The 21552-nt window shown below is 37.0% G+C and overlaps 1 protein-coding gene across 3 annotated transcripts in view; it reads right to left on the reverse strand.

Moving 5' to 3' along the window:
* CAPS2 (calcyphosine 2) overlaps positions 1-21552 on the reverse strand; it is a 41868-nt gene that overhangs the window by 16814 nt on the left and 3502 nt on the right. For 2 of the 3 annotated variants that reach the window (XM_067469099.1, XM_060777439.2), the window contains exons 2-11: positions 20650-20742; positions 19859-19905; positions 17163-17208; positions 15932-16057; positions 14191-14223; positions 13536-13721; positions 9404-9526; positions 8243-8310; positions 7335-7454; positions 6142-6216 (exon numbers count right to left, since the gene is read on the reverse strand). In XM_067469099.1, the coding sequence (XP_067325200.1) occupies positions 6142-6216; positions 7335-7454; positions 8243-8310; positions 9404-9526; positions 13536-13721; positions 14191-14223; positions 15932-16057; positions 17163-17208; positions 19859-19905; positions 20650-20727 (902 nt within the window). In that variant the 5' untranslated portion in view covers positions 20728-20742. The remainder of the gene's footprint in view (positions 1-6141; positions 6217-7334; positions 7455-8242; positions 8311-9403; positions 9527-13535; positions 13722-14190; positions 14224-15931; positions 16058-17162; positions 17209-19858; positions 19906-20649; positions 20743-21552) is intronic. The other variant, XM_060777440.2, reaches the window with a different exon arrangement.

Raw genomic sequence — 21552 nt, forward strand, 5'->3', positions numbered from 1 at the left:
TAGTGTGGAATGCACCAAGCATAAAAGCAATGGAGGAGGCAGGTTTGAAATACAAAGAGAACAAGTTTTATTGTTAACAGAACGTAATTGTTGCAGTTTTGAGAGTTTGAACTTGGCACAAGGCTTGATGTTACAAAATGGCTGGTTTGAGATACTTTCAGGCTTCTGAATGTTACAAATCTACAAACTCCTTCTTTAGTGAAGTGCTTATACTATTTCAGAGTTCCCTATTGTGAATGTCCACACTGTTTGCCCTATACTCGGAACAAACCACTGATCACCAGTCTTTCCTTACTGGCGATCCTTAAAACCCCCTCTGTTAGATTCTTTAACCTAAGCAATCTAACAAGGTAACACCTTCAGCTCTCTTGCTGAGGAAATATTCACAAATTCTAAGAACTGCTGAATTCTCACAGCTTCACAACCACAGAGCCCTAACTGACTCTCCTCTTCCCCGGGTCTCATCCACCGGACTGAAATTAACTGACGCTTTCAAACCTTTTTCTCCTTAAACTCCGCCCACCTCCTCTGAGGTTGTGTTACCATGGCAACCTATCCCTCACAGTTAGGCCATAGCAACTAATGTAAAACCTAAATACAGTTTAAATACAGTATAATAAACACTCTATAATAAACATTTCTCTACACCTTCCCCCCCAGAAAAATATTTCTGCACATTTCTTAATCCTAGAATAGCAAAAATAATCCTACATAACATTTAACAATAAATATACATATATCAATTCTGAAAGGGAAACATATTAGGGTTAAATACATTTCAATTACACATATATACAAACCTTTAACCTATGGAATCCTAGATAAGGCGTCTGCAACTAAATTTCGTTTACCTGAAACATTTGAAATTAAACATGTTTCAAATATAAAATCCTATAAACACAAACTCCATTCCAACAATTTGTTATCCATACCTTTCACATTATCTATCCATTTTCATTTGTTGACATATTACATTTATCAGAATGCCAATTTTTACTTGAAACTTCCACAACCTCTCTTTTCTGAGGTAGGGACAATTCTACATTCATATCTACCCGATCTAAATTTTTGTTCTGTTCACGATCACCCTTCCAAAAAGAAAAGGGACCGGATTCCTCTGCTGAAACAACAAAACATACATTTGCAGATCTTACAACATAAGGCTTCAACATATTTACATGGACTCTTCTTTCTACATTGGATTGTTCATCAAAAATATCATAGTTTATGTGGTTGTGTCTTCTGATGACCTTCCATGGTCCAGACCAATCCAATTGAAGCTTGTTGGCCTTGTGGGGAGATAAAAATAAAACTTCATCTCCGATGTCGAAGACCTTTGGTTTAGCAGTAGAGTCATAATAGTCTTTCTGTTTCTGCTGAGCCGCAAGCAAATGTTCTTGAGCAATGTCTCTAGCCAGCTGCATTGTTGCTTGAAGATCTCTTAAATACTCCGTCACTGGAACAGGATCCGTCGCCGGACTTTCTTCCCAATATTCTCTTAACAGATCTAACGGACCACGAGCTTTCCTTCCAAACAGCAATTCAAATGGACTGTAGCCGGTGCTGTCATGAGGGACGGTCCTATAGGCGAACAGCAGTTGTTGTAACTTGACGTCCCAGTCATAAGGCCTTTCCTGACTGTAAGACTTTATCATTTTGACTAAAGTCTTGTTCATATTCTCAACCAGTCCATTTGTCTGCGGATGATATGCTGTGGAAGTCAGGTGTCTAATTCCACATAACTCCAGCAACTTCGACATAAGCTTGGAAGTAAACTGTGTTCCCAAGTCCGAGACCAGTTCTCTGGGATATCCAGTTCTTCCCCAAATGGACAGCAGGGCATTTGCAATTGTAGTTGTTTCGATGTTAGTCAGAGCTACAGCCTCTGGATATCTTGTGGCGTAGTCAATCATGGTTAAAATGTAACGGTAACCACGTCTGCTTGGTTTACAGAGAGGACCTACAATGTCAATGCCTACTCTGTAAAATGGTTCTCCAATTATTGGCATAGGGATCATAGGAGCTTTAACTTTATCCCTTCCAGTGCTCAATCTCTGGCAGATGTCACAAGACTGGCAAAACTCTTTGATCCTCTGGAACATGCCAGGCCAATAAAAGTTTTTAGTGATCCTTTTCGTGGTTTTTCTTATGCCCAAATGTCCACCTTGAGGGTTTTCGTGTGCCACCCTCATCAGCTGTTCTCTAAATCCTTGAGGCACTACAATTTGACTACATGTCACTGATCTTTCTGTCGAGTTTACACTTTTGGATTCTCTATATAAGACACCATTCTTCAGTATAAACTCGGAAGGCTGTTCTTCTGTCAACACTGTGGGGTTTTGAGCTAAAGCAAATAGAGGCTTCAGAGATCCATCGGCTCTCTGTTCCTGCCGAATCTCCTCAACTCCTCCCGTCTTCTTAACAAGCTCAGCCACTGTAGCACTGGCTTCTGGGCTCTCATCCCCATCTTGTTGTATGGCAAAACACAGGGCTTTCTGTTCAGGTCCTTCATTGTTACATTCTTTCTCCCCACACGCCATCTTACAGTATTTAATCTCCTCAGCCAAATCATTTCCAATTAAACATTGGTATGGTATGTCAGGACTGACTGCAAAATCCCACATACCCTTCCATCCTTCATATTCTATTGGCAAAGTTACCACGGCTGATGGAATCGCCGGTCCTAAACCTTTTAGTTTTATTTCAGAGGTTGGCTGTTGAAACTTCTGAGGTATTATTTCGGGATGCACTATGCATACTTCGGAACCTGTATCTCGGAGTCCTTTCCTGTCTTGGTTATCAACAGAAATGGTTTCTAAGTAGTCCTTAGATGAGCTGCCTGACAGGATGAACAAACATTGTTTCTCTCCAGGCTCTGAGCTTGAACTCTCCTTCGCAACAGTAACCGGTTCTGCCTTTGGTGTTTCTTTCATTTTATTTATAAAGAGGGTTGTTTTCTCCTTCTTTAACAGGGGACATTGATATTTTAAATGATTCCATTCTCCACATTGATAGCACCGTCGTTTTACCTCAGGAGCAGTTGGTCTTATTACACTCTGCCTCCTACAGATGGTGTCTTCTAAGTCAGCACCCTTTTCTTGCTGTGGGCGCTTTTGTTGTGAATAAAATGGCTGCCTGTTTGTTCTTTTGTCATTTGGCAGATCTTCCCTCTTGAACCCTTCTTTCAAGGTTGTTATTTGATCTGCCATACCCGCTGCCTCTACAATAGTGGATGGCTTGCGATCTTGAATCACCCAACGAATTTCATAAGGAACTAATTGGAAAAACTGTTCCAGCTTTAAAAGTTCCCTCAGCTGTTGATAATCTTCCACCTCAGACGTCTTTATCCAACTATCAAACAGTTGAGATAATCTTGAGGCCACCTGAGCAAAACTTTGAGTTTTATCTTTCTTTAAGGATCTGAACTTAAATCTATAATATTCCGGAGTCAATCTAAACTCTTGTTGAATCTGTTTCTTAAACAGATCATAGTCTCTATAAGATTCTTCAGGCAACTGTCCATAAATCTGCAAAAGTTTCCCACTTATCTGTGGCCTAAAGTATGTCATCCATTTTTCCTTAGCCACTCCAAAATCACGACAACATCTTTCAAAAGATATTAGGAATTTCTCTGGACAATCCTCCTTGGTATATTTTGGGAATTTCTTCATCAAATCTGGGGTATCCCCTCCAGATCTCCCTTCCTGAACATCATTGGATGTTTGAGACAAAGCCAATCTTTGTTTCTCTAGCTCAAACTCCATTCTCTTCAATTCTAACTCCTGTTCAAATTCTCTCACTCTTTGTCTTTCCTCAAATTCTCTTTGTTTCGCCTCTCTCTCTATCTCCAACTCTCTCTCTCTTTGTCTTTCTTTTGCCTCCATTTCCAGTTCTCTCTCTTTTTGTTTTGCCTCCATCTCCAGTTCTCTCTCTCTTTGTCTTTCTTTTGCCTCTATTTCCAATCGTTTCATCTCTAACTTGTACTTAAAAGCCATTTCTGACATAGACACTGCCTCTGTCTCTGACTCAGAGCTCGAGCTTTCCCCTTGGTCTCCCTCTCTTTCCTCAGCCAGCTTTCTCTGCCGCCTGGTAGCCATGTTTTCAACAACTTTTACCTCACAACTTATTTTAAAATTAAACTTAAGGCACTCGATTAGTTGTTACACGAATCCCGTCGTCTGCCACCAAAAATTATGTAAAGAAGCGCTAATCCCACTAGATGCCACCAAAATTATGTGAGGAAGTATTAATCTTCTTTAATGCCACTAATATTCTGTGAGGAACCTTCTTTTAAATATTAATTAAGCTGCCACCAATATGTTTAGAGACGCTGGTTTATGTCTCTGTTTATCCTTAGTTGTGTTGTGAGGTGATTTTGGTAGTGTGGAATGCACCAAGCATAAAAGCAATGGAGGAGGCAGGTTTGAAATACAAAGAGAACAAGTTTTATTGTTAACAGAACGTAATTGTTGCAGTTTTGAGAGTTTGAACTTGGCACAAGGCTTGATGTTACAAAATGGCTGGTTTGAGATACTTTCAGGCTTCTGAATGTTACAAATCTACAAACTCCTTCTTTAGTGAAGTGCTTATACTATTTCAGAGTTCCCTATTGTGAATGTCCACACTGTTTGCCCTATACTCGGAACAAACCACTGATCACCAGTCTTTCCTTACTGGCGATCCTTAAAACCCCCTCTGTTAGATTCTTTAACCTAAGCAATCTAACAAGGTAACACCTTCAGCTCTCTTGCTGAGGAAATATTCACAAATTCTAAGAACTGCTGAATTCTCACAGCTTCACAACCACAGAGCCCTAACTGACTCTCCTCTTCCCCGGGTCTCATCCACCGGACTGAAATTAACTGACGCTTTCAAACCTTTTTCTCCTTAAACTCCGCCCACCTCCTCTGAGGCTGTGTTACCATGGCAACCTATCCCTCACAGTTAGGCCATAGCAACTAATGTAAAACCTAAATACAGTTTAAATACAGTATAATAAACACTCTATAATAAACATTTCTCTACACCATGCATATAGTATGTAGTTTTAAAATTGTGGTTCCCAACCTTCTTTTGACCAGGGACTACTCTCCACCATTAGTACCAAAAGGGTTACAAATCAGTTTTTGGTCAACTTTAGTTTTGGTTTGGGGTTATTTATTTATATTTGTCGTGTCAGGGCAACTAGTCTATTATATTACATTTCTAACAGAAACAAAGCAAACAAACAGACAAAATACAAAATTTGTGAGTTTGGTAGCTGATTAAATGTCCTTTGACCAGTAGCTGGCCACTTGGAGTGCTTCTGGTGTTGCTGCAAGAAGGTCCTCCATTGTGCATGTGGCAGGGCTCAGGTTGCATTGCAGTAGGTGGTCAGTGGTTTGCTCCTCTCCACACTTGCAAGTCGTGGATTCCACTTTGTAACCCCATTTCTTGAAGTTGGCTCTGCATCTTGTGGTGCCAGAGCGCAGTCTGTTCAGCGCCTTCCAAGATGCCCAGTTTTCTGTGTGCCCAGGTTTGGGGTGATGATTCAGAAAATTGCATTGGATAGACCACATCAGCACTAGTTTCTGATACAGAACATATGCCATGGTCAGCGACAGGGAAGGAGTGGCACGTGGCGTGAAAGCAGCAGAAATAAAATAAGTATAGTTAAATAAATAAATAAAGAGGAAGGAGGCTCGCAGACAAGATTTTCATCCTCGCGATCCACTGGTGGTCCGTAGCCCAGAGTTTAAGAACTGTTTTAAAATGTAATTTGCTGTGAGTGATTTCAATCTGATTTAAGGCTGCAGAATTCAACTAAGAGGGGTGTTTAACTTGCAGTTAGGAGTTAGTAATTTTAATCAGGATCATAGCAAGAGAGGAAAGGGCTAAATTGTATCCCTTGCAACAGCTGATGAAAACAATACTTCCATTAAGTGCTACAATGTATTTATAATTATTTGTGGTTTGGCTCTAAAACTAAGTAGGAGTCTGAATTGTTCTGGTAAAAACACATACCATCTCTTGGAGGATGCTGATATTACCCCCAGTATAATACCCACTTCCCCAAACCCAGCTTTTTGTTAACAATCTGGGGCTATGCTTTGTCATTCATAGGAAAAACCCAAAGGCTTTAGAAACGGTTTTTAGGCATACCTTGATATTAGTCTACCATCAAAGCGTAATTTGTTGGAAAGCACATTTTCAGTTAAGGCTGACCTAGTTCTTATCCTGCAAAAAAAAAATCACAATAATAATTAAGTTCTATGCAAGCAAAACAGGATGATTTTCAAAGTAAGAGTTTCTAATACTTAAAATGCTGGTGAATTAGAAGTGTAACTAATCATGAAGATAACCAAATTCAAAATGTGTATCACTAATACACAGAGACACACAAACATCACAGAAAGTAGAATTATGTGCACCTCACTGTTCACTGGTGTAACATGACTTCAGGAGTTTGCAGACCTTTTCCATGGCTCTTAAGCAGAGATCAATGCTAAAAAGCACTTCCATAATGAGCCAAACAGCTCACCACTAAAACAATACTGATGAGCAAATTTTCCACAGCAACTAAGCAGATATTTATTGAAAATTATTCTACTATCATTTCTGAACATCTGACATTTAGAAGCCTACAATGTATGGCTACAAGCAATTTCATTTCCCTTTTAAAGCTATCAAATTATGACTGTTAACACCATCTTGCTGCAATACATTCCACACGTGGACTATGCACTGTGTAGAAGTACTTCCTTTCATCTGTCTGGAAACTCCTGCCATTCAGATTCACTGAATAAACCTAGATCCTAGCATTATAAGAAAACTTCTCCCTATCCACTCACTTTATATTGTGCCATTTTTCCACATCTCTGTTATATCCTCTTTTACTTTTCTGAACTGCACAAAGCCAACAAATATTGTAGCTTTTCTGCATTGAGGAATTGCTCAAGATAACACCTAATCTAGGACTAGTGGATCATCAAATTAAAAGGATCTCTTCTATATGTGAACTGAGTAATGATGCCATCATATCATAGCTAGGAGCACATCTATGATGTCTCCACCATAGAACTGGGAACAGAAAAACATACAACAGCCACACATATATGTTGTCATGGGAATGAAATATTCTTTCAAATAAAGAGTTAATAAGATTTTTAAAAACATAATCACACTTGATATGTGAAGAGAAAATAACAACACATTTCTGTAAAAAGAAACAGGACATGTGTTGTTCAAATAAGTTTATTGTTTTCCATTATAGAGAATGAAGAAATGTAAACACATGCCTAACCATTTCAAAGATTAGAGAAGTAAAACAAAACCATATAATGATATATCCTTACTTTGTTTCATGTAATGTTCTTTTCCTAAAGCGCAGGGGTGCTGTCCTTAATCCTGGAAGAACAGGATCACTCTTCAAAACATCTCCATTTCCATTTTGCTCAGGATCGCTGATCACGGCTCTAACTCAGAAAAAAAATCTCTTAGTTCATATCACACATCCTGCTCACATAGCATAAATTCTGTCTTGGAGACCAGGATGCAGAACAATGGCTTCAAACTACAGGAAAGGAGATTCCACCTGAACATTAGGAAAATTTTCCTGACTGTGAGAGCTGTTCAGCAGTGGAAATCTGTCCCAGAGTATGGTGGAGGCTCCTTCTTTGGAGGCTTTTAAGCAGAGACTGGATAGCAATTTTCCTGTTTCTCGGTAGGGGTTGGATTGGATGGCCTACGAGGTCTCTATGGTTCTATGAAATCTCCACTTATATAGTTACATAGTGGCTGCACTACACTCGCATTCTGATGTGCACTCAAATTGTGCAACTGATTGGGTATCTGTTTACTGATTCATTGTGTAAACAGGAATGCAGTGTCTGTTTCTATAAATGTGTTGTAATGTGGTCTAAGTTTTGTTTTCTCAACATACTACGTTGGTTTATATGATTTATAACATATAAGCTATCTGGAGGATATAAGCAAGGGGATATATAATAATTGTACAAAAACTATTTGTAACAGACACAATCAAATGAAAATTTAGAATTTCTATTGATTTCTTGTACTTTACTCTTCCAAATTAAATCAGTGAGACATCAAAGACCTCAGCTTCAGCTGAACTGTAATCAAAACATGTTCAAATTAATTATAATCATAATTTTCATTTCCTTTGAGAAAGAAAAGGAAAGCACGCATATTTATAACAGCACTCTTCTATTTAGTAAATCAACATTTGTATTTATTGATTTACCTAGATAATTGATCTATCATCACTTGTTCCACTACTGTTTGTTTTTTTCTCTCTGCTGCAACATCTTCCTGCAACGCAACCCAGGAAAAGAGAATGAGTTCAGAAAATCTTGCTAAATGCAACATAGGATAAAGTTCAAAACATAGGATCACAGAACAAAGTTCAAAACATGGGATCATCTTGGACAAAAATGTAATATTGTAAAAAGTTTTCAAAAAATATTAATCATACTTGAGCCAACAAAAAGGGTATCCTTTCCAGCAAGCTGGATAAGAAAATACTAACTTGAGTATCTGCTTTATGCACAATCAAACTTCACCCAACAGCTGAAGGACTATGTCAGACTACACAGAGAAGCCATTGAAATCCACAAGCATGTGGACAATTTCAACAGAAAGGAAGAGACCATGAAAATGAACAAAATCTCGCTACCAGTATTAAAAAACTCTAAAATTACAACAGCAAAACAACAGAGAGGAAACAACCAGGCACATATTAACACCTCCCAGCAAGAGATTTTCCCAGGCCCAGGCAGGGCTTCAAATGCTAATTAAGGTGATCAGTTCAAACATTCACACCTAGCTGCAGCAGGGAAGAGCTCCTTGCCCCACCCCAGCCATTACACAGATATATAAACCCATTGTCCTAATTCCAACAGACCTCACTATCTCTGAGGATGCTTGCCATAGATGCAGGCGAAACATCAGGAGAAATGCCTCTAGAACATGGCTCTATAGCCCGAAAAAACCCACAAGAACCTAGCTGAAGGGTACTTCCATTATTTCTGTTTTTATCATTATTGTCAATCAACCTTTATATCTAAAAAGTATAATCAAATATGCACATCAATTCAGTATTTATTCAAATGAAATTGGAATTCTATGCTATTATAATCCAAAACTCTGTGTAATGATTTTAAACACTTTAATACTTATTGAATGTAAATTGTTCTAATGGAGTGGAAAATAATTTCATTAGTAAGGACATATGATGCATGGGTTTACTGTCTTCCAATTTAAGGTAGAATAAATATAGTATTAAGTTGAGCTTGCAGCACTACTAATCTAGAATAACAAGCATTTGTGCTGTTAGACTATAACAATTAAATGCAATTATATATACCCATTTTCCAAACAATATCATAGGTCTATGAGTACTTACAGCTTCCAATTTTCTTACGCTGTGTTGCATTGTGTAGGGTTTACTTGTATAGCACTGTTGTAGAAATGCCTTCTCATCAAGAACTGTCCATTCATCTGCTTCTTTTCTTTCAGGCTGTATATCCTACATCATAGCACAACACATTATTTAGATAAACAAATACTGCATCGTGTTACTAATTTGTTTTGTTTTGTTTCCCACTGCCTAGGATGTATAGAAAAATGCAAAGGAAAAATCAGCTTTATTAATTTGGTATGTATTATATGGTAAATAAGCAAGTTTTGATTTAGTCAAAATTGAAATGAACACAAAAGATTTTTTTAAAAAAAATTGCAGTTCATTAAAAAAGATACCTGGGAGGCTTGTCAAGCAGAAAAATGATATAACTTTTGATTTTTCTCCTAAACATGAAATTTTGTTCAGGCCAGCTACATAATATTGTGTACTTCTGAAATCAATTTATCTCACACAGCTGTCAGAAAATGAGGTCACTATTTTTCTGAAATTATTCAACAATGCAATTTCATATCTGAAAATCATGGCTCTCTTAGGATGTAAAAGGAGTATAGTGTCTAGATCAAGGGAAGTCATGGTACCTCTCTATTTGGCTTTGGTGGGACCTCACCTGGAATACTCTGTCCAATTATGGGCACTACAATTTAAGAGAGATATTGCCAAGCTGGAAGGTGTCCAGAAGAGGGCAATTAAAATGATCAAAAGTCTGGAGAACAAGCCCTATGAGGAGCGTCTTAAAAGAGCTGGGAATGTTCAGCCTGCAGAAGAGAAGGCTGAGAGGAGACATTATAGCCATGTATAAATATATGAAAGGGTGTCATAAGGAAGAGGGAGCAGGCTTGTTTTCTACTTTCCTGGAAACAAGGACTTGGGGTAATGGGTTCAAATTACAGGAGATTCCACCTGAACATTAGGAAGAACTTCCTGACTGTAAGAGCTGTTCAGCAGTGAAACTCTCTGCCTCGAAGTGTGGTAGAAGCTCCTTCCTTGGAAGCTTTTAAACAGAAGCTAGATGGGCATCTGTCAGGGGTACTTTGATTGTGCTTTTCCTCCATGGCAGGGAATTGAACTAGATGCCTCATGTGGTCTCTTTCAACTCTATGATTATATGATACTAACAGTCTTTTTAAAATGTTGGGTTGCACTGCAGTATTCAGAGCAAACAATGTAATTAAAGCTTGAACTGGGTAAGAATAGGATTTATAGTAGCTGCAAGTTCCTGCCATAACAGGGAAGTTAAACAGCAGCTAACTCCAGAATCCCTTACTGAGTATATGTGGCCATCCTACGGTGAGAAAAGTAAAAAGCAGGTAAGTCTACTTTGCCAGCTATTTCCTCATCATGTTAAAGAAGCATATATGTGTGTGTTTGGACATCAATACAGAAACCAAAAAAAGTGGAGACTAATGAAAGGAGAAAAAAGTATCACTGAATGTATTTGCGAAGAAGTTTCAAGTGGGCTCTTAAGAGTTCGAAATCATTTTCTTTGCTTCTACAAGGTTTACTTGACCTGGCTGTTTCATTTCACATGAGTGTATTCTTAGACTTGATCTGCACTGCCATATGGTGCAGTTTCAAAACGCGGCTTGACTCCATTGAAATGGATTGTATACTGCCATATAATCCGGTTCAATGCAGTTGGTCTGCATTCTGAAATGGCATTGTATATCAGTTCAGACCCAGTCTTAGTTTTAGATAAGATGTTTGTTGGAGCATTTTGAACTATTTTCCTTTTTTACAGTGCAGGAACCTATTCCTATTCTTTCCACATAATTTTCTACCTCTGTAAATGTTCTATTAAAAAGTAATGCTGGGGAACAACTTCGCGAAGGTATAATGATATGAATTAAATAAGTTCATTTACTGTTCCATATGTATGACATCCGTTCACAAATTCCAAGTTTAATGATTTGACAGACGACGTTTTCAAAATAGCCAAAACTCATTCCTGAAAAGGTGTCTATGACCTCACTATTAGAATAGTATACATGCCCATCTCATCTCATTTTATTCTAGAAAATGGCAAACCTTAAACAATAGCATGTGGCCCAAGGTCTATTAGTGATCTGCAAAAATGTGGCGATTTGGAGCCAGAGCTCCTGGTTTACTCCATCCACCACCTTTACACATACTCCATCTTTACACAAAGCTGGTTTGTCCTATCATTGCCTTCTTACAAGAAGCTATTGGGGGTGCTTTGATTGTGATTTTCCTGCATGGCAGGAGATTGGACTAAATGGTCATTCTGTGGATTCATCTAATTTGTAGACATCTTAAATGGCATCACTGAGTTAGGCATTAATACTGGCAAAAAACACAAATAAGTTACAAAAAGGGAAAAAAGAACAAAGAGATTTAATTGTTCAGCTGATGAAGATAGCAAAATCTTTAACACAGAATGACGAGAGTTTCAGATATGAAAGGTAGAGAAAATTACTTAGGATAACTGAATCTGCTGTGACTCAGAAAGGTAAGTACTGAAACCAAAGTGTATAAATTCATTTCAGTACCACTGAGAAATAATACTTTGAAAATTATGCATAGATGGTACTATTATCCAAACTGCATAAAATGAATAATGGAATTTCCAAATTATGTTAGAGAAAGTGTGGAGAAATAGGGGATTGGAGCCCAAAAGTACAAAGATTCTGGGATGAAGTTTGAGCATGGCTAAGGCAAATAGTAGGGGAAACAGTACACTTCAGGGGAGCTCTACTAATGGTTTCTGTATCAGAAAATAAGAATAAGGATTTGGTAAACAAAAATCTTGTATTAGACTTGATCTGCACTGCCATATGGTGCAGTTTCAAAATGCGGATTTACTGCATTGAAACACATCAAGTTATGTGCCGCAAGTCTCAAAATAGTCAAAACTTGGGGGAAAAAACTATAGAATTTGACAATAAAGAATTGGTTAAATAGGGTATGGGCAGCAAACTTAGAAGCAAAGGTTAGTAAAAGGAGAAATAGAAGATGATTTATTTGATAACATATGGAAGCCATATATGATCAAACCACCAAATGATCAAGAAATACTGTGGATGAACAATTAGAACGATTAGAAAATATATCACAACAATTATGTGTAATGGATGAAACTAGAATATAATACTATGCGAATGATGGGGTGGCAGGAGTATAGATTTGGGAATGGAAGGTGTAACAAGAAAAATGTATTATGTGAAGTGTTTAGAAAATCGTAAATAAACCTTTTAAATTATTTATATAAAAAGGAAAGGTAAGTATTGCTACTTATTGAAGCTGATGGCACAGGCAGAAGAGACAAACAGGAGCTGCACTGGACTCAGTTAGCTCTTTTTCTCTTTTCCAGAAGTTTGCAGCTGCATGAGCATATGAATAGGCATTGAACCAGGACTAGGGAGGAGAGTGATGAGAGTTAACTGGGAGAATGGGGCAAATGTGTCAAGTGCTACTTTGATCAGGGATTAACTGAAGTTACACAATGCAGACTTTAACTAACAGAACAAAGACTCAGCAAAAGAAGGTGAAAACAATACTTTGAGTAAAGTTAATTAATCAGTGGATTAGAACAGACAGAAGAGGAAAATGTGGGGAGAGTACTCAGCAGCTCTGAAAAAAAATTCAATGGCAGACGTTTAGACAGAGTACATCCTGCTAAGGACAAGATCAAGAGAGACCCCACATAATATATATAGGGGACATCATTCAAACTTAGAGACTAGAAGTGACGACTTAAAAAAGCAGCAGGGTCAAAGCAATTATCAACAGAGGTGTTGAAACACTATGGAATGAAGTGGTGGTTTTGTCAGAGGGGAAAGGATGACCCAGACATCAGCATCTGAAATGAAAATTGCAGCCAGAGAGATAATACAAAACAGCAATAGCGATGCAAAAAACTACCACTACTACCAGAAAATAAAAACAGTATAAAGGACAAAGTACAATGGGCAGAGACTATTAAATTGGAAAACAATAAGACCCAAACCTGTGCTAAACGCAAACAGAAATCTATATAATACCTTGTAGATTATACCTCTATATGTCAACTTGTCCTGAAGAGTTTTATCTGAGAACAGTCTTTCTAGGCAGACAAGGCTAATATAGTTTCCATTTTCAAATTAAATAAGAACACTACCTCCTTCTCATCAATTTTTCCAGGAGGTTCAAAAGTCTCGTTATTCCTTTTCTTTTCTGCAGCTCTTTGAGAATAACATTTATATTCCTCTTTCATTTCGGCTTCATATTGCTGATATTTCAATTTGTATTTATCTGCTGGAGGCGGCAGGTTTTCTGGTACTGTATTCTGCTCACATAAAGAAAACTGCAAGTAAAACAGAAATTTTATTACAGCAAATTCTATTGTTTTCCTAAGATGTATTTACTGAAAGACACTAAATATGAGGACAGTAGCCACTCTAACAAAAGTTTTCCAAATTATACTTAGTTTTGACAATGTTGCAAAACAAAAGCATTTGCATACATATCTAAAATAGAAGTTGAAGCATTGGTCAATAGCCTAAACCTAATATTGCACTAACAAGCACCTGAAAATAGCTTGAAATTTCTACAAAACATGTTTTTAACATCTGAATATTTTATTTATTTATTTTTGTTATTTGGAAGTAGTAAAAAATATCAAAACCCATTAATTGTTTTATTTACACGCTACCTTTTTCTTAGTGTGGGACATGTTTTTAACATCTGAATTTTTTTTGTTATTTGGAAGTAGTAAAAATATCAAAACCCATTAATTTTGGTACAGAAAACATGTTCTTCTACAACAAACCTACCTCAGATTTCTTCAGACCAGGTTTTCTAGCTGTCTGGACAACAGAAAAATCATGTAATGAAAGAGAAAAATTATTTCATCATGTTTAAATCTCTCCTTTAAACAATATTATCAGCTGACATGCTGCTAACCACTGGAACTCCCTTTTTTGATGGCTGTTGAAATTCTGTACCAATGATACAATGACCCAAATTCCTCCCACCTGCAGACACTTCTTTCCTCTGCTGCAGCTCCTTTTTCTATACAGTAATTTCCTAGCTGCCAGGGGCAAATGTCAAAGAACTGTCTAGTTATTTTCCTACAGCAAGGGACGGATTGTACAGGAGAAGGTGATTCTGTAGGTAACCTGGACTCAAACCATGCAGAGCTTTAAAGATCAAAACTAATACTTTGTACTTTGCCCAAAAACTAATTGGCAACCAGTGGAGTGACTGTAGTATGAGTGTGATATGCTCACTCCTAGATGTCATGTAACTGGTCTGGCTACCGTGTTCTGAATTAATTGGAGTTTCCAAACTTGGTACTTGATAGTAATCATTCCTAACTGTACATCTGCCTGGGCTGATATTTGGAGAGACAATCTAGGAGAACTCCCAAGCTGTGAACAGTCTTTCAGGCATACCTACATACTGTTATACAGGGTTAGTCAAACTGCATAGACCAATCTGCCATTCAATTGAATGGCAGATTGGCCTATGCATTTTGACTAACCCTGTATATTCTAGGGGCCAGCCCCAGCCATAAATATATGATAGAATATTTTAATTGTTCACAAATGTCCTCTGAATATGTTCTATTGCTAATATCACTGATCTTACCCAATGCAATTTTCCACCTCTTTTCTATCATGCTTTGATACAATTCTTAGGGATATAGCTAATAATGTCTGTACTCAGCCAGCAACAATGTATGATCAGCTGCTTGTTCTCAACTTCCTAGCAGTAGATTTTTACTGATTACTATGCCTGGTTTCCTTAAAACAGTCTTAAAGTTAGAGTTTCTTCTATGCTATTTCTGATATCAAGACTTTTCAGATCTAATAATGTTTCTTTCTTTACCAGAAGCCATAGTCATCATTACTTATTGAAGTCCCCATTAATCTAACTACTTGTTAGTTAAACATTTCTTTCTTTTCAATCAACGTAAAGATTCTCCATCTCAGATCAATCAGATCTCTTAAGCCTTTATGCTTCAGCAATCTGTTAACAAAAAGCACAGCACTCTAGGCTCATTCTATAATTACTACAATCATATGTGGAGAGAGAAACAGAAAGAGAAAGAACACTATCAATGAAAATGTTCACACTGAATAAATAAAGAGATAGGCTTTTAATTAAGACCAGATGCAGCAATTAGGTCATTACACTCAAACTTCTATCCTAACAGGACTGCGTACTGAATCATGTCCAGTGCATTTCAGACGCAGATGTACATGGAAAAACAACAAGGCCACAATACTTAAAATATAGCATACTTTAATTATTAAAGTCACACAGTTACTCTTATGTAAAATTTCAATTATATTGACAAAAGTAGACAATGACTGACGTGCCATTACCATTATTTCAAATTAAACCAGTGATAGAATTACAATTTTAAAAAAACTTCAAAATATAAAAAGCATTTTTTGAATAACAGTAGGTTAATTGATAATTCACTGACATATCCACCCCATTTTATGTATGAACAATTCAATGTACTATTTGTTTCCTAAATATACCTACAATAACAAATTAACTTACCTGTTGAACAGTATAATGCTGTGCATAAGGAGTATGTAATGGAGTACCCCAGCTAATAGTTGAAGCTGAATGTAGAGGACCAGCATGAGAACGCTCAACACTATATGGTTTGTAGGTATCTCCATCCTAAAAGAAAATACAAGATTATTGTCTTATGTTTTTCAATACATCATGTTCCATTAAACTATACAGAGATAGTGTAATTACACAAACTACCTAAAAACCATAGATTTACCTTAGATTTGTGAGTTATCTGTATAATTTCTTATGTTAGAAATGTTTCCACATATCAAGTACAAATGAGTGATGAAATGTAATAGAAAGAGTAATTATTATTGAGAGTTTATTCTGAAATGAAATTAGATGGACTCACTCAGATTACGACTAACAAGAGAAACAATAGAAACATGTACCAGACTGAATACTAGAACTATGTTATGTCCACTTTTACAAAAATCATAAGTCTATTTAGTGATCTCTCTTAAACTATAGCCAGCATGTCAAGGTAAAAAAATTCACATTAAAGAGTTTCATTTGGGTCGTTATAAATGGATTATTTGAAAAATGTAACTTGAATTAAGCTTTCCAATTTTGCTATTGTAATCTGCCATTGTGTAGATTTTCATCTGACATCTATGATATTCAACATGGAAGTTTTACATACCCTCATATAGGTGAAAGTGTTTTTAGAAAAACTGAAATCCTTATAAGAACAACAGCTTTCTTCGATCCTGGAATAATCATTCGGCACAAAACTGAACATTTAATTCTTCTTAATAACATGTTCAAATAAGGATGGACAACTTTTGTGTGAGATAGGATCTGTACTGGGCCCCAGCAGGGCTATACTCTACAGTGTTTTGAAAGCAAATTAACCACAGTTCTAACCAGGTGAGGATATTTTCTAACAATTTTCCTCTATTGGTGGGAAAGGCTTTGGATAACTTTTTGTTAGGAAAAAAAAAGATTTCTCCTGTTGCTAAAATGGCCTGGAGATTAATAAAAAACATTAAAAGCCTGGAAGGGGCACATAAAGAATCTTGAGAGCTGTTTAAAGTTCAGCACTTTTTCCACCCCTGAACTAGAACGGTCACATCTAGGCCATGTGAATCAATTCACAGCATGATATGTTGATTTGAAGTCTAATCTTTCTTGTTAATGTTTATATTCTGACAATTATTACATTTGAGTGAGTATTAATTATTTTCAGATAATAATTCATATTTGTTACCTCATCCTCTGAATCTCCCAATTTTCCCAAGTCTAGGCATGGAACTCTGCAGAATAATTAGAAATTAGGAAAGATAGCAAAATGTTAACATTTCCCCTGAGTTTCAGGGGCCACCAAATGTTTTTCCGTCAATGAGGCATGTAGCTTTTCAAGCAGGAGATAAAGCTGGGACTTCTTCATCCATGATTAAAAGGAGCATTAGAGGCACTACAGGTATATGGCTGGTAATTATTTTGTTTCCACCTGAGAACTGCTCAAGACAATGCAGATTAATTCTTTTCACTCTGTGCTGGAGCCACAATACAGAAAAGTCTTAAATTTCTCAACTAATACATTTGCATATTTGGAATTTAGAAACAAGTGTTCAGTCTTTTGTCTGTAGCATTTGGCTTAATTAAGTTAAGTATTTGGCTCAGGGAAGCATTTAGCTCAGTGAAGTTGAGTGTAATATTACCTAGTTTCAATACTGACATGTGTAAAAGTGTTCAAGAAGAAAATAATCTGCAGCAAGGATTTTCTAACACTGAGCACCATTTATATCCACACAAGTGCTCGTAATTTTCTACCAGCAACCTTTGGCCCTACAAGCAAAGGGAACTGCATTTCATCAGTGCAGAATAGAGTGCTCCTTCCTTCTTGGGGTACATCCACATGAATGGGAAGGAGAATAAGCTCTGTGGCAACTATATGACATATGGAGCTGATTTGAGTTAATGAAGGCAGTGTCCTTTTTCCACGGCTTTGAACCACATTAACAAAAGTCACAGGATGCTCTGAAGTTTCTCCAAGAATCCAGAGCAAAAAACAACTTTGTGCTCATGTAACCAGCTGTGCCAGCTCTAAGACAGAAATGACTACAACTGTTTGCATGGCTATCCCGTGTTCCTGGCCCAGACATATAGGATGACACTTACTGTACCCCTCCTGTTTTTGTCACAGTGGCTATCAACCAGGCATGAAATAACTTGGGGCCATCAGTCATCACCTGGAGTCACACTGGATGGGGCACAAGGAAAAGCAAAGGAAGGGGAAGGAGGAGTAATTCCTGCTTTTTCCCTTCCCTCTCCCAAATCACTCTCATGCCCTTGCCAATATCACTTCAGGCGATAAGCAACAGCCACCAGCCATTCTGTGACTGGTGGTCACTACTATGATGAGATCAAGAGGGGGATTGTAAAGATGGCTATCCAGTGGCACTGAACTGGGTTTGGCACCATTGGACTATCAGGACACTTTCCCACCTGCAATAACCAGGGGCTGGTAATAAAAAGCTCCTTCTCCACCTCTGCAGCTACAGTAAGAACATCCTAGGGCCTCTGCAGACTTCAGTACTCCAGATCAGCCTTGGGATATTGTGTCTGTGTAGACACTCTTTTGGGTGACGGCAGAGATTTTCCATAAAGGTTCACACAGGTGTTAGTGCTACTATAAACACATTTTTTTCTCTTTGTCTCTGCTGGTCATCCAAAGAAGACACACAATAAACAAATCAAATCTACTTTGGGGCATTTTGGCATGTTGTACAGCGTTCAGTTATGACAGAAGAGCAACCACATGAGTAAAAAAAAAATCCCTGCAATTTGCCTTTTGTCATAATCATGCTTTGGTTTAGGTTTATAACCACCTGTATTTCATTCATATTATACAGCTCGTTCACTGCCAATGACTGGCATTAGGGAAACTATTCTCAATGCCAGTGAGTATAAAATATCAGCACATAGGAAGGAAAACTTGATCCCTCATCCTGGCACAGGAAGAGAGGAAGTAGGAGCATATGACTAAGGTCCTATGTCTGGGGTACACAGCATAAATCTTCATACGTGAAGTTAGTTAATTTTGTTTATATCAGGCAAATATTGCATTGTTTGTTTATATCAGGCTACACATCTAATGATCAACTGGATTATTATTGCCAATTCCATGTGTGCATTGGACAAAACTGTCCAACTACTTCTCTACAGGAACTTGTGCACACCTTAAAACACAGAATGAGCCCCACTAATGTCTTATTTATTATTATTTATTGCCTCTGTTCTTTCAGTACCTATAGTACCTAGTCTGTCTGTGCACTCTTAATATGTGTGAATGTTTGCCTTTGTGTGTGTGCAGTTTTAGTTGGCAATGTCTATGCAGTATCTTATAATCCATCATCTATATCACATGTATTCTTTTTCCATTACATTACACATCTATGGAATATTCTGTTGAATCTAGAATAAAGAACAGGGCAAGCAAATTTTAACATAGTTTCATAGTGAAATTATACCACTAAGAATGAAAAAGAGAAAGGCAAATACATTGAAAGCACCAGGTCCCTTGTGATCTTTGAAGCTAAGCAAGATTACCCCTGATTAGAACTTCGATGCTGTATATTAGAGGAAAACAACAGCAAACCACCTCTACATATGCCTTGCCTATGTAGAAAATCCTATGAAAGTTCTAATGTCATCATAGGTCAACAAACAACTTGAAAGTACATGCATATCCAGGGGTGAAAAATTGTTTGGACAGGCTAGCAACAGATGCTGAATAACACATGCTATGAAATGAATTAATATTTATTCCATGTTGTTGGTTATATTTCCTTGGCTTTTTCCAACAGTAGTTCTTGATCATTCTGCCTTTCTAATTTTTGCATATTTTTGAGGGGGAAAATCAACCATTTTGCAAAGTATGTAAATGAAAAATAGACTTACTCTGCTGGTCGGGGTCCATGGCTTGACTTTGTTTGTGGCCTCCAGTCCTAGAAAATAACATATAAACTTCTTACCCCAAGTTTTTCTACATCTTTAAAATACTGTACTAAACCTTAGATAAGAATGATGATGATGATGATGATGATGATGATGATACTTTATTTACAGCCCACCCAATGTGCCTTGGGGGATTCAGGATTGCAAAGCTTTTAATTAAAAATGAAAATATCTTAAAAATAAAGGCATAGCAAGGGGAAACAGAAAAAATAAAGGAATAATTATGAAAAGAATGAAACGTTAACCCACTCTATGGTACTACAGAAGGTTACATTTCCTGAATTATCACAGAGTAGGATAATATCTGTGCTATTTACTAGCAATGAGTTACTACCTTTTCTCTATATTCGTAGTCATTTTCTATTCATAACTTGCAGGCCTAAGAGGCAGTGTGGTGCAGCAGTTGGAGCATTACACTATGACTCTGGAGAACAGGATTTGAATCCATTTAACCATGGAAATCCACTGGGTGACCTTGGACACATTCTCTCAGTCTTGGAGGAAAGAAAATGGCAAATTTCCTCTGAACAAATCTTGCCAAGAAAATCGCATTATAGATTTCCCTTAGAATCGCTTTAAATTGACAAACAACAAGCAGGTTTCCAGATCATCTATATAATATATTCACATCTAAATAATTATATGAAATATGGAGGTCAGTTACATTCATTTACAGTTTTTAAAAGAAAAATAATTGTATGTTTAAAAATTAATAATCATTAATTTAAACTTACTTGAGCATATTTGCCTTGCCTTGCAGACAGTGGTGCTTGCCTTGGAGATGCAGCAACTCCTTTAATCTCCAAATCCATTTGAACTGCGATCAGCTTTTTTAAAAGTGTAAAACAAAAACAAATAAAGATATCTTCATATATGAGATTGTTTCTAAAAGAATAAAGTTCTTAGTAAATATATTTCCTCCTAAATTGTAGCTCTGTTTAAAAATTGTCAATGTATGATTGATTATGTGTTTCAATGTATTGTTGGAAATGGTAGTATCTATCCATTTTAATTGCTCTGTTTTATGCACAAAATGATAGTAGCTATCAATATCAATAAATTTCATTTTCCATTCTTCACTTGAAACTTGCCATGGTACATGCTTGCACTACCTCAAACATATTTCTTTTTATCTCTTAAAAAGTAAACTATTTATTCATTTATTATCCTGCCTCTCTGAGACTAATGATTTGAATGTTTGAACAAGATTCCAAGAGACCAGGCTTCAAATATTCAAGAGGCAACAGCAAGAACAGTCCCCACTAGGCTACAGAGATCTGGGGTCTCATTAAACTACAAGCTCTACAAGTCCATACAATGTTTCATGGTAGTTAAAATGGAATAATAGCACTGTAACATCATAGTGGGATAGGGCTCTTTGTCTCAAAGGTGCTACAAGATTTTTTGCATATTGATATTTCAGATAAACACTGCTAGGTTTGGGGGTTCTTTCCCCATTACAGGTTGAGCACCCCTTATTCTGAAATACAAGATAGGTGTGTAGGTTTCTTCTTAAGCTAATTTTTATATAAGTCAGAACAGGTACATTTTAAGTGTAAAAAGCCAAACACTTTGGATTGCATAGGGAAGGGTTAACAACCCTGTATTGTTTATTTTGCTGTATGTGCCCCTTCAGA

This window comes from Anolis sagrei, chromosome 5 (assembly GCF_037176765.1).
Source record: "Anolis sagrei isolate rAnoSag1 chromosome 5, rAnoSag1.mat, whole genome shotgun sequence".
In the NCBI taxonomy this organism is placed as follows: Eukaryota; Metazoa; Chordata; class Lepidosauria; order Squamata; family Dactyloidae; genus Anolis; species Anolis sagrei.